The 13,704-nt window shown below is 53.9% G+C and overlaps 1 protein-coding gene across 1 annotated transcript; it reads right to left on the bottom strand.

The window, feature by feature from the left end:
- Positions 1 to 6,626: 6,626 nt before the first annotated feature.
- On the bottom strand, positions 6,627 to 11,754 carry LOC140597543 (uncharacterized protein CXorf49 homolog). Its single transcript, XM_072746424.1, has 6 exons — positions 9,369 to 11,754; positions 8,558 to 8,714; positions 7,949 to 8,025; positions 7,625 to 7,670; positions 6,920 to 6,961; positions 6,627 to 6,812 (listed from the first exon to the last, which is right to left on the bottom strand). Exons 1-5 carry the CDS (start codon positions 10,626 to 10,628, stop codon positions 6,921 to 6,923), a joined length of 1,581 nt encoding a protein of 526 aa, XP_072602525.1. The 5' UTR covers positions 10,629 to 11,754; the 3' UTR covers positions 6,627 to 6,812; position 6,920.
- Between the last annotated feature and the right edge of the window lie 1,950 nt (positions 11,755 to 13,704).

Here is a 13,704-nt window from a genome sequence, read left to right as displayed (position 1 = left end):
ATCTGTGACCACCCTTGCCTCACTTTTCCTCATGGTTTTATAACACTATACATTCATCTTTTTTTTTTTGTTTTATTATTGGGGGGGGTGGAGAGGGACGGAGGGAGAGAGAGAATCTTGAGAAGGCTCCACGCCCAGTGTGGAGCCCAAAGCGGGGCTCAATCTTACAACCCTGAGATCATGTCCTGAGCAGAAATTAAGAGTTGGACGCTTAACCAACTGAGCCACCCAGTGCCCCCTTATAGGCATCTTTAAATGATACATTAGTGCTGCCTGTTATTTACAGTTGTATAAGTGGGATCATTAAGTATATCAGTATTGGGGACGCCTGTGTGGCTCAGTGGTTGAGCATCTGCCTTGGGCTCAGGGCATGACCCTGGGTCCGGGGATCGAGTCCTACATCAGGCTCCCTGAGAGGAGCCTGCTTCTCACTCTGCCTATGTCTCTGCCTCTCTCTGTGTGTCTCTCATGAATAAATAAATAAAATCTTAAAAAAATAAATATATCAGTATTGCTTCTTGCTTCTTTTATTCATTCTTATATTTGTAAGATTCATTCTTATTATTTTGTGTAGTGGTACTTTGTGCATTTTTGCTGATGAAAAAGTATTTCCTGGTGGCACCTGGGTGGCTCAGTAGGTCAAGTGTCTGCCTTCAGCTCTGGTCATGATCCTGGGGTCCTGGGATTGAGCTCTGCGTTGGGTTCCCTGCTCAGTGAGGAGTCTGCTTCTCCCTCTCCCTCTGCCTGTCGTTCCCTCTGCTTGTGCTCACTCTCTGTCAAATAAATAAAATCTTTGAAAAAGAAAGAAAAAGTATTCCCTCATATAAATGTGCCACAAATCACTGATTTTGCCCACAAAAGTAGAAATTTGTGTTGCTCCCCTATTTCTAACAAAATGATAATAAAAACACTACTCATAAACCTTTCTCTGATGCCATTAAAGGAGTACATTTAATGCATATATTTAAAAGAGGACAGTTAAAAGTTAATGAGGATAGTCAGAAAAAAAACCCCGGTAATTTAAGCTCAAGAAAAGATGAAGGAAGAAATAAAGGTAAACAGAATTAGTGAAAGAGGAAAAAGGTATACAGCAGACAGGATCACAAAGGCAGGAGCTGGCTCTTTGGAAAAATAATAAAATTGGTGAAACTCTAGAGAGATTGGTCAAGGAAATAGGGAGCAAAACACCAACATCGGAAAAGAGAGGGTAGAAATGATCACAAAACCAAATGATCAAAATTAACATCAGCTTGTGGGACAACTGACCTCAAGCGTATCCTGATGTCATGCACAGAGAAGGACAGAACATTACCTCTGTGGTATTCCTGCCCAACATGTTTAGCCTGAAACTAAACAGGAGAAAGCAATCAGACAAATCCAACCTGAGAAGTTTTCTGAACACCTGGACTCAATCTTCAAAAGGCAATGTCATGCAAGACCAACAAAAAAAGTCTGAGAACATATGTTAGTTTAAATGACACTAAAAAGACTTGTCAACTGCAATGCAATGTATGATTTTAAATAGGAAAGATGAGGGTTTCTGCTTTTGTTTTTGTTTTAGGAATCAGGTACAAAGAATAATTTTGGGACCATGGGAAATTTTGAGTGAGGATCTTTACTACGTACTGTCTTGTCTCAAAGTTAAATTTTCAGAGTGTGATCACTCTGAAATCATTAAGATTTTGCAGCAGGAGGCAGCTGGGTGGCTCAGTGGTTGAGCGTCTGCCTTTGGCTTAGGGTATGTATGATTCCAGGGTCCTGGGATTGAGTCCTGTATCAGGCTCCCCACGGGGAGCCTGGCTTCTCTGTCTGCCTCTCTCTCTGTGTCTCTCATGAATAAATAAATACAATTTTTTTTTAAAAAATAAAAAGACTTTGTAGCAGACTATTATTTTTCTTAAAAAATATATGCTGAAGTATTTTCTTCAAGTAACTCCAATGATTCAATGAAACATTTAAAACTCATACACAGGGCAGCCCCGGTGGCTCAGCGGTTTAGCCTAGGGTCCTGGAGACCTGGGATCGAGTCCCACGTCAGGCTCTCTGCATGGAGCCTGTTTCTCCCTCTGCCTGTGTCTCTGCCTCTATCTCTCTCTGTGTCTCTCATGAATAAATAAATAAAATTTAAAAAATAAAACTCATACACACAGGGGAGGGACAGAAAATGACATATGTGACAAAAAATAACGGGTGAATCCAGGTGAAGGATATATGAGTATTTCTTGTAATTTTCTTGCAATTATCTGTAGGAGAGACATTTTCAAAATTAAATTTGAGGAAAAAGAAGATATTTTATATGCCATTTTATGCCTATCAGTTTGAAAACTCAGAAAAAGGTGACCAATTTTTAGAAAAAAATATCTTGTCAAAAATCACAAAAGAAGGAATAGACAAGGGGTACCTGGGGTTCTCAGTGGTTAGGCACCTGCCTTTGGCTCAACCCTGGGGTCCTGGAAGCAAGTCCTGCATTGGGACCCCTGCGGGGAGCCAGCTTCTCCTTCTGCCTATGTCTCTGCCTCTCTCTGTATGTCTCTCATGAATAAATAAACAAAATCTTTTTTTTTTTAATGAGGTAATAGGCAATCTGAATTGTTTTATAACCATAAAGAAATATATCACTAGTCAAAAAAGTTTTCAGAAAAAAAATCCAGACTTCTCCACTGACTTCAGACAAACACCTTACCCAAAAACATTTTCCACATTATACAAGTTCATAGAAATACCGGAGAAAGGACATTCCCCAACACACTGTGTGAGGATACAATAACTGGATACTAAACCCTGTCAATGACAAGTTGGGAAAGGAAAATCGCACATATAGGAGATCATAGAGTGAGTGGGGGCACATGAGCAGGCTAGAGGGAAAGAATCTACAAGCCCACTCCCCAATGAGTGAGGAGCCCATCCCAGGTGTAGATCCCACCACCCATGAGGTCATGACCTGACCCGAAAACAATAGTTGGGCGCTTAACCCTTAGAGCCACAGGATTCCCTTTCTTTGATATTCTCACAAAGTCCAAACCTTAAGGACAGAGAACTGATTGGCAGTTTCCCATGTCCTGGGGTTGAGAGAAGGGTTTGAACTACCAGAGCATGATGGGTTTTGGTGGGTGATGAAGGTTTTTTGTAGTTTGATTGTGGTGATAGGTCCCTAACATTATGAGTACTTAAGGACTTCAGACCTTGCTGTAAATTCTGTCTCAATAATTTTGAACTTTAAAAATAATTATTTATTTATTCATGAGACACACACACACACACACACACAGAGAGAGAGAGAGAGAGAGAGAGAGAGAGAGAGAGAGGCAGAGACACAGGCAGAGGAAGAAGCAGGCTCCACACAGGGAGCCCGATGTGGGACTCGATCCCGGGTCTCCAGGATCAGGCCCTGGGCTCAAGGCGGCGCTAAGCCTCTGAGCCACCCAGGCTGCCCCTCAGTAATTTTGAACTTTTAAAAAATTGTGAAAAGTACATTATGAATGGATACTGTGTCTTACCAATTACTTTTCGAATTTGAGGATCACAATGAGAGAACCTCGAGAGAACTAGGGAGGAGAAGAGACCGGCATGGGGCAAAAGAAGAGATTATATTACTGTCAACTTTCTCTAAATCGGAGTGGTAGTTCCCAGGAATACACCCCGGCAGGAACACAGGGGCAGTGAACACCCTCTAGTCATGCAAATGGTGCACCCAAGGATCATGCAGGTAACAGCTCACATGGATCACTGGCACCTCCAGCATGCGGGCCAGCCACACAGAGCAAACACAGGCCAGAATCTCCCCAACTAAGGTCAGCCGGGTAGCAACCATAATGACATCTGCAGCCTTCACCACCATTGCCGCCGCCCCGCAAGCTCACAACCTATGAGCCGATTCCAGGAATTGGGACGTGGGCATCTTCAGGGACCATTCCTCTGCCCACCACGCCCAGCTCCGTCTCCAGTGCTCACCACCTCCTGCACTCCTGGGGTGTGCCCAGCCCCGCCCCTCCAAGCATCTGCAAAGAAAGGCTTGCTGGTGGCCGCGCTGGCACTGGTGCTGGTGCTGGGGGTGGTGGAGAGGGAGGCATCGGCCCAGCAGCTGGGAAGGCAGCAGAACGAGGCAGGCCGGAGCCTAGAGCTCTCCAGGCCAGCCACCACTGCCTCCCTGGCTGGAGAGGGGGCGTGAGGGGGAAGGCAAAAGGGGCACAGTGCCGTAGGGCAGGGGTCCCACCTCCTCGTCTCCCCTGGGGACAAGTATTCCCTTCATCTCTGCCTCACCATCTGCCACTTACTTCTCCTGGGGCAGGAAGGTGCCGAGCCACAGCCTGTGATGTATGGGTTTACAACAACATGACTGTGTGGTACTGAGTCTGAATATGGAACAGAGATCGTGAGCTCAGAGGAGGGAAGGGAGGCTGGCCAAACCAGTCAGCGAGGATTGTGCCCATGCCCTGCCACGTCCCCTTCTCCCCTTCCTCACGGTGGCCACCACGGCTCTGGGCCTCCTGGGCGGTGCGGGTGCTGGGCTTCTCCCCGGTCACCGCTTGGCCTCGAGTCCACCCACGGACACCCCAGCGGGAAGGTGTGTGCCAAAAGCATTCACTCAGTTGACAGCGCACCGTGTTACCCCGCCAGGAAATAACCACAGCCTCTGGGTCCAGGCTGGACGTGCCCTAAGCAACGTCCACCTTCTCAAGTGAGGGGCTTGGAGTGGAAGGATTAAGTCCCATGAATGTTCTTCTCCAGGCCAAGGTCTGCGCTTGTCCCACCCCCATGGGAGAGGGTCTGGCCCCGAGTTCATGGCCCAGGGCCTCGAAGGCAGGCAGGCTGAGAATAGTGGGGAGCCAAGTCGGCCCCATTTTCCGTGGGGAAGCCACTCTCGACTTCCCAGCCTCACTGCGCCCATCCTGCCCCTGTCCCCCTCAGCTCCTGGCAGAGCAATGTCCCAGGCGAGCTCCCTGCTGCTAAGATGCCGCCTGTCCCAGCCACTCCGAGCTAGCCTTCCCTCCCATTCTCCTCCCTTCAACACACACGGGAGGACTCAGACGGCATAGGATCACAGAGTAGGATCCACAGACTCCTCTGGGGGCTCCCGGCCTTTGGAGGGTCCCGGCACCCTGTCCTGGCGTCATTCCACGTCTGGGGACTTCCACGTCATTCCCCTCCAGGGTTAGGAAAGTAACAGCAGCCCCTGAAAAGTGAATCCGCCCCCTTGCTTCTGCTCATTCAATCCCTCACGGGTTCCTGACCACAGGCTCCACTCCCTTTACTCCCTGAATCGCCTTTCTCAAGGCGAGATCTCAAGGGAGATCATCCCCGATCAACTGCATTCCCACACACGTCCAGACGCACACACCAGCCTTGTCTGTTCTGTGGACCACCGACCCCGCCCCCCTCCCTGCGGTGCATGAAATACCCGGTCTCTCGGGAAGCTACCCTCTAGCCACTCAGACCCAGATCTGTCCCTCTGAGTCTCAGGCCAGCAGAGCCCTGGGTCCTGGCTGAAGGAAGGAGGCCATCGCCACCCTTCAGCAAGGGGGAAGTGGAACAGGGAGTCCAGACTAAATCTTGTGTGACCTGAAGTGGCGGTCAGGGAGCCTGAGCACGGAAACAGCACTTCCAGGAAGCCCTGTGTCACGGTGGTGGTCGAACAGCACTGCGAGGGGACCACACAGGCACCTGGAGACCCGTCACGCACACTTGCCATAGAAACGGACGGCCACTTTCCAATCAAGAGTACAGGTCGGAGGGGGTCGGTGAGCCAGCTTGGGACAGGAGGGACGTGAGAACTGCGACAGCTAGACCATCCATTTCCAGGTGCTGGCGGCCAGGTTGCCCCAGGTTGGCCAAGAGCCACCACCAGCCTCACTGCCCCCACCTCCAGCCCAGAGACTAAGCTGTGCTCCTCTCCTCAGTCCCCTGCACCTGCCCTGTAGCTCTGCACTCCACTGGGTTGTGACTCCTGCCTCCGCCCCCCTACTGAACCCAAGGAGGGAGAACTGATGGGACTGGAAACCCAAGGCTAAAGAGGAGGATGTGCCAGTTCCTGGGCCAGTTGTCCTTGTGCGTGGTGGCACTGAGAGAGGGAAGGACTGCGCAGAGGGGACTGGGCCCGCGGAGGGGGTGGGAGGATGAGCTCAGCTGTGCTCTTTAACACCCGTGGAAGCACAGGGCCAGGGAGGGCCAGCGACGACAGAAAGCCACGGGAGTGATGAAGGACGCTCAGACAGCAGAGCAGGCTGGCCAGGAGAAGCAGGACAGTGATCCCAAGGAGGGAAGGGAAGAGGGACAGGAGCTCTGGAAGGGGTCCCCGGTTCCTGCTGAAGGCGGAAGGGGTGGTGAATGGGCACCCAGAGACCCCAAAAGAGGGGGAGATTAGGGGAGAACCTGAAGGGGGCCCACGGGGGGTGGGGAAGGGGCACCGCATATGCTCAAGTGGCCAGGCAGAGCCCACGCAGAACCCAGACGTGGGGCACGAGGGGGACGTGACCGCAGGGCTCCTAGCAGAGGCAGGCCCAAGCTCCCCACAAGAAGGCCTACCACAGGATACCAGAGGTCCTGTTCTGGAAAAGGCTGGGAAATGGAGCTGCTCCCTGCCCTGCCTCCTCCCCCTCCACCACCACCAACAGAGAAGGCAGACCACAGACCTGAGAGGTACTTTAATTTGAAACTGCTGTGAACTGGGGTGGGGAGGGAGCACAAGAACAGGGAGAGGAAGCCCTGGCTGAGGTGGAACAGGAGGGAACCAGCTTGGCCACAACTTCCTGGCTCCAGAAGTACCAGCTGATCCTCTTGTACGGAGATGGAGATGCGGAGATGCTGGGCCCGACCTGTCAAAGAGAGCAGAGTCAGGGAAGAGCATCGAGCCGGGGCCAGCCCACGGCCCTCCTAAGCGGCTACGACTGTGGGGACGGGGTATGGTGTGTGTAACACTCACTTCAAAGGGTCTGGAACTTGTCAGTCAGGGACTGCATGGCCGCTGAAACAGAGACAGGCGTGAGCAGGCACTCCAGACACGGGGATGTAGAAGCCCGTCCCTCCGTCCCCGTGGGGAACCACCCAGCCCCGCAACTGGAAACCCCCTCCAGCCACTATCCAGAGAGCCCTGGGCCTGATTCACTCACATGGCACACATGGCAGTTTAGCCTGGACACTTGAATTAAATATGGATGTGTTTTCTAAGGGAACAACATGTGCCAGCGTTTCTCAAGCTTTGTTGGGGGCACATCGGAACCATTCAGAACTGGCGAACGAACACACACACACACACACACACACACACACGAACACACACCGGGCCAGCCATACAGAGGAGCAGTTAAAGGGAAAATCAACGAGGCATCCCTAAACGTCCTAAAAGGGGGAGACCTCTGGGACACGTTTTCCCTGGCAAAGCATGTGTGCAGTCAAGGCCGTATTTTCCTGTCTGTGCGCACACCTAGCTAACTATACATGCACAGCGGGCTCCAGGGCCAGGCCTGCTCGGTTCTCCTCCCCACAGGGATGTTGGGCCCCATGCGGCTGCCTGCACCTACAGCCCATCCCGGGTGGGGTGCTGCACTGAGACGCGCGACCCCCCTCCCCGCCCTCCCTGCAGCCTGCCTCTGCCCCAACCCGGGCCCCAGCCAGAGGCTCCTCATACCAAGCTGCTCTTTCAGGTCGTCTATTTCTCTCTGTAGCACGAGACACTAGGCCAGCAGACAGCAGAGAGACAGCAATGATTAGCATCCTCTGGCTTCCTCTCTCTCCGGCCCCTCCCCTTCTCCCACGGGCACTACATCCCCAGGCCCAGTGACCAGACTGGCACAGGCTCCTGAGTGGAAAGGAGGCGCCTTCCCTCTGTGGGGAGCAGAATGGAGGCGAGGTGGGGGGACAGGGGGAAGAGGCACACATGGCAGTTTAGCCTGGACACGGATCCCACCATCTAGTTTGAGCTTGCGTTTCTAGGAGCCAGAAGCAGCAGTACCCGAGGACAGCCCTGTGTTCCAGGTGGTTGCTGCAGCCTTTCCGGTCTTGGGAGGTGGTCAAGCGGCTCCTGGTCACCTGAGAGGGAGAGAACATGAAATCCAGCTTCCAAGGCCCCCAGTGAGGTGGAGAGGGCCTAAGCGGGGTCTAACGTGAGGCAGCACCACCCTCTGCTGGCAACAAGTGGCCTCTGCTCTGCCAGCAGCTCCAACCTTCTCTCTGGGACTGCCCCTCCTGTCCCCTAGGGGTGGCCCATCCTTGAAGGTGGTCCCCAGGGACCGGGGCTCTGGGTTGCACTCTGCCAGAGCTGCAGCCACAGGCAGCCCCCAGGACGCGCAATGTGGCCAAACAGGACTGAACAGAAAAACGGCTCTGTTCTGCTCAAAGCCTATGTCCTGAGCTGCTGTTTGGGGGCAGTGCCACGAATCACCCCTGCTGCACAAACCGCACGCAGGGGACGATGTGGCTGAAGGCCGGTCCTTTGGGAGAAGCTGCCTGGCTAGGTGGGGAGGCAGGCAACAAAGCTGACAGGCCCCCAGCAGAGCCAGAGCCAGAAGTTTCCCTCCTCATCTCCTCTCCCCTGGACTCCTGTGAAACCCACAGGACTCACTGGAGGGTGCACGCCCTCTGGGCATGACGTCTCCCTGGCTCAGGGCTGAGGGCGCGGAGCTTCCTGGAACTTCGGGGGCTCTGGTGTTGAGGTCGCCACTGCTGCATTCTCCACGATGCATGCCCGAACAACATGGTCCTGGCCTGTGTGTTGGAAGCTAAAGGAAACATTTCTCACTGATCTGACTTGGGACGTGGGGTGTGCGTGTGCGTGTGTCTGTGAGCGTGGGTAGGTGGGCACAGGTGCACATCTGCACACGTGCGTGTACGGGTGGTGTGAGACAGGGAATAGGGAAGGGAATTGAGAGGCCGATGTGGCTGGTGATTTCTCCCTCAGTCAGCCCCGGGCCAGGAGGCAGAGCTGAGCCAGGCAGAAGGAGTAGCGGGCTGACAAAGGCCAGGCTCCCCACAAGCAAGGTTTGGGGACCAGCTAGAAAACAGGAAGCAGGAAGCTGATGAGTCTAAAGGCTGAAGGTTTGTGCTCCAGACTTTGAAGGGGTTCCTGGCTTCAAATCAGCTACCAGCCCTCCCATCCATCCCAGCCCCTCTCTGACGGGAGGAGGCAGGAAACGTGCCAAGGGTCCAGAACGGTGACGGGTACACACGGAGTGCTACCTTAGTTTACTGTCTGCCCCCGTGAAAACGACCCACGACCCGATCTGGCATCCGAACGATCCCAATGACCCAGGGGCACCCATGGCAACCCCTGAGGGACGGACAGGGTTTGTGGGTAAAGAAGTACGAGGCAGGGGAGGAGGAGGGGAAGGGGAAGGGGAAGGGTGCACAGAAGAGGAGGAGCATGGCCTACTCACTTGGCCCTTGGGCACTGTGTCTCTGTTTGAGTCACTGCCTTCTCCTGTCACCACCACTGGCTCCGACTCCCGTGTCGTCCTGGGCCCAGATTTCTTCCGGGAGCGGCCGGTGTGCTTGGACTGTTTGCTTCCCGATGGAACCAAGGAATACCTCTTGTTCCTCCCAAGCAGCGGAACCCCAGAGATTGGGGGAAAGGTGGCTGGTTCCAGGGGAGCTGCCGAGACTCTCTGCCCCCAGGGAGGAAAGCTTCTCCCTTGGGTAACTTTTGAGGCCCCCCCTAGGGATTTCTTCTCCTGGGCCACCTTCTTCCTAGGGGTGGCCGGGGGCAGGCTGCCAGCAGCAGCAGCGGCCGCCGGGGCGGCTGCGGCTACCGGGTAGCTGGGCCTGTTCCCTCCCTTCCCCCAGACCACACTTTGCATTTTCTTAGAGGAGGAGATGTCCACCTCTCCCACGGCCTGCCTCTCCACAACCGAAGTGAATCCTCGGGGAGCCGAGGACAGGAAAGAACCTGGCACCTGAAGGAAATTCTCCCTGACATGGAAACTCGGTTGTCTGGGTGTGTCCCCGGGATCCTCGGGGCTGTTGGGCTTGGCTTGGCCTCTTTCTTTGGAGTAAAAGCTCACCCTCATCAGCTGTATCTCACCGAACTCATCTGATGACTCGGGGTCGGAAGGCCGCCGGCCCGGGCCTTTGGCGGAGGGCCGCTGGCGATCCACCCTGACGGTGGACCTGCTCTTGGAACCTCTTCTCGGGTTCCCCCGGGGCCGGGCTCCCTCGGGCCCACCGAGGTGGAGCGGGACAGCGGAAGGCGGCTGCGATTCTCCGCGGCTCAGGGCAAGCGCGCCTCGACCACCGGGCCCTGCCTCTAGGCCCGCCCAAACGCCAGACCCTTCAGCGGCGCAGCTCTCTGGGGATGGGTTTCTCCGCACGCCCAGGGCATCCGGGTCGGTCAGCTGCTGCACGATGGCGGCCCCGGACTCGTCAGCAAGGTGGGACGCGTAGTCCAGGGCGTCCCCCTTGTCGTCCGCCGGGGTGCCGGGGCGGCCTTCGCGGCCCCAAAGCACCGGCCCTCCCGCTTCCATCACTTCCCGCTCGGACTCGAAGCCCTCGGGGTCTGGGAACCCGCCCTCACCCTCGCCGCTCTGAGGCGGCCCCGGATCCAGACCTAGTCCTGGTCCCCGCGGGGCTCCGCTGGCCTGCTCCCCGCCCTCCGGGCCGAAACCCGCTCGCCAGACAGACACCTCGTCGGGGGCGCTCATGTTGGTGAGGCCTGGCAGCCAGGGGTTCCGCGGAGACGATCACCCTGGTCCAGGCGCCAACGGCGACAGGCGAGAGGGGAGAGGCGGGAGGCGAGCGGTGTGTGACGCGTGGAGGGAGGCGCGAGGCGTCCTGGCGACTCCGGCGGTTGCCACAGGCGCGGTGCCCAGCCGGGGGAGGGCGACGTGGCGTCGTCGCGGCGCAGCACGAGATGGACTCAAACAACGCGCGGTTGGCGCACCCTTCTGAGGCCCGCGCTGCCGCCTCCTCATTGGTCCGTCCCCAGCCAACCAGCGCGCCCCTTGTTGGCCCGCCCATCGAGGCCCTGACCAATAGGGTCGAAGGCCGTTGGTTCACCCTGGAGGGGCTACGGGTTTCGGGTTTCGGTGTGAGCGAGTCCAGGCGTTGGTCCCGGCTGCTCTGGTCCCGGCTGCTCTGGTCCCGGCTGCTCTGGTCCCGCCTCCCCTGGCCTGGCCTGGAGCCTGCTTTCCAGGTGGAGTCATCGCTGGCCCTCTTGTAAGCACTGTATAAACTAATCGTACATCCTCAAGACAATACTAAGGTTGAGGTACCCACTGTAACTGCTCTCTTACAAGGGAGGAAAGATGCATTGAATGATTCAGCCACTAGGAAAGGTCATTAGGATTTTCGGGATCCCTGGCAGGATGGAAAGCGTGTTGCTTGGTCCGAGATTACTCGTCTTGAATAGAGAACCTTAAGGCAGAGAAGACACCCATCACCCCTACAACCAAGAAAGTCCTCTGCAGGCCGGGCAGGGGGCGAGGATGGGGCCGGGGTGTCGGCAAACCCAGCTTGTACGCCAAACCAGCCTGGCAATAAAGTTCCCCGAGGAGAGCCACAGACCAATGTGATCGCCTATCCGGTTGAGTAGCTGTGACAGAGTGAACAATGTGTCAATGTGCAAACCTTTGCTCTGTGCCCCTTCTCGGAGAAAGTATGCCACCCGTCCCCCAATCATTGACTTCGGGGGCTTCTGGTGCCCACATTTCCATCGGGACATAAGTGCCACTGTAGAAGAAGCTGGCGAATCCTAGTGCGCTAGGTGCTTCACCTTGGTCAAATATATCAGACCTATTGTATATGGGTTTTTTTGTATTGATTATGCCCAATTACCCACACACAGGACTGTCCTGTGCCACTACTCTCCTCTACCATCCCACCCCCACACCCAGCAGTGGGCAAGCCCAAGGCTTTGTCTATCCCAAAGTTCCGTTCCCACAACCTTGGAGACAGGTACTGGCATACCCTATTCTGTGAAGGGGAGGCAGAGGCTCAGAACCATGACTATTTTGCTCTTTTTCTCTTAACATGACTCCATACAAATAATTTTCGTGTGTGTGCCAGCAGAATTCATGAAGTTGTCAAACTTGGTGACCATAGTACAGCCAAATATACAAAAACTCACAGTCTGCTTAGCCAGATCCCAATAATTGGCTGTTTGGGTGGTTTCTTTTTGTTGCCGTAATAAATAGCACTCTGTATAATTTGCCTTTGGAAGGTTCCTCTTCTGGGTTTTTTTTCTCTGGATGCAAATTCAGTTTCAGACCTACTTCAGAAAACATACATGAAAACCAAAGATCCGAAGACAGGAATGATTTCTTCCATGGTGAAGCAGGCCTCTCCATTTACTCCTCACTCAGTCCTGGAAGTAAAGCCATCAGGAGAAACTCCTCACCTAGCAGTCACTCAATGGGACAGCACCACACTCTGCTCAGACTCTTCCTTTAATCTGAGGAAAGCACAGCTGAGAGCCCATATAGTCTGTCTGACCTTCCAACCCAGAGCTGGGGACACTTGGGTGCAGTTGTGTGGGCACAGGGAAGATGGCCTTTTCTGGAAACCTCTTGGTCTCAGACCCTCCACATCTCAGAACCTGACTCAAAACCAGAGCAGGCTGGGGGTGCCTGCGGCTCAGTCAGTTGGGTATCTGCCTTTGGCTCAGGTCAGGATCCCAGGGTGCTGGAATCGAGCCCCATGTCGGGCTCCCTGCTCAGCGGGGAGTCTGCGTCTCCTACCCCCTGCACCATATGCACCCACACACTCTCTATCTCTCAAATAAAAGCTTTTTTAAAAATGATGTTCAAAACAAAACAAAACAAAAAAAGAGCAGGCTACTTGTTCTCTAAACCAGTCTCTATTGAGTTTTTTGGTATACACGGCCAGTTGCCTACCTAATAGCTATCCCTCCCTGCTTCTTGATTGCTAACAGAACTTCAGTTTGTTCAGGTAGTTGGCAAAGACCCTTTCCCTGATATGAGAGGATCTTTGTCAGCCCCAGTCCTGGGCTCGAATTAGAATTGGTCTAAACCAGCTATTGGTCTAAGAGTAAGCACATGACACAATTCTGGCTGGTGGGATGAAAGGGTCAGTCTCCTGGGAGAGCGCTCCCTTCTCAAATAACAGGGCAAAAGTTCCCTGGGGAGAGGCCTTAGGTCCTTCTTCCTCCTTCCTGCTGGGATTCAGATGTGATACCTGGAGGTGCAGCAGTCACCTTGTGGCCACGAGACAACCAGTATGAGGGTGAAAGCCAATTCAGTCTGGATGGTAGAGCAAGCAAACACTTGCCTCTAAACTTTTTGTTCTGTGAAAAAAATTAACTTCTAAGTGTTTAAGCTGCTAATAGGTTGGGTTTTCTGACACTTGCAGCTCAAAGTATACCCAACTGTATCTGCCAGGCACCTAGCACTTTGCTAAGTACCAATGGGGTTACAAAAGAAATGGAAAACACACTCCTTTACCTCAGAAGCTGAGTCTACTGAGGGAGACACACATACACAAAAGCCCACAAAGAGCACAATATGACATATAAGTAAGTGATCAAATGAGAAGGACTGAGAAAATTATTTTGATCAAGGTTTATAGGGAAGAGCTAGAGTTCGAAGTGAGCGTGGTCTACCTGAGGAGCAGTAAAGACCTAGATGGGTCCTAGGAAAGGAATGGGAGATATGGGTAGATCTTAGGCTGAGGCCACATTCCAAGGACTTAGGAATCACTCCTTCAGGACTTTGGCCGTGATCTGATGCTCAGTGGAGAACCAGTCCAGGAGAAAGTCATGGT

The sequence above is a fragment of the Vulpes vulpes genome, unplaced genomic scaffold, assembly GCF_048418805.1.
Source record: "Vulpes vulpes isolate BD-2025 unplaced genomic scaffold, VulVul3 u000000828, whole genome shotgun sequence".
Classification (NCBI taxonomy): Eukaryota; Metazoa; Chordata; class Mammalia; order Carnivora; family Canidae; genus Vulpes; species Vulpes vulpes.
This window is presented reverse-complemented; position numbering and strand designations above follow the sequence as displayed.

Bases quoted from the DNA above. Each gene is read 5' to 3' on its own strand.
- LOC140597543 (XM_072746424.1), bottom strand. From the start codon at position 10,628: ATGAGCGCCCCCGACGAGGTGTCTGTCTGGCGAGCGGGTTTCGGCCCG. The intron at 7,671-7,948 runs GTACTGCTGCTT...CTGCTGGCCTAG, and splicing joins GAACACAGGGCTGTCCTCGG to TGTCTCGTGCTACAGAGAGA. The intron at 6,962-7,624 runs GTATGAGGAGCC...TCTCTGTTTCAG, and splicing joins CGACCTGAAAGAGCAGCTTG to CGGCCATGCAGTCCCTGACT.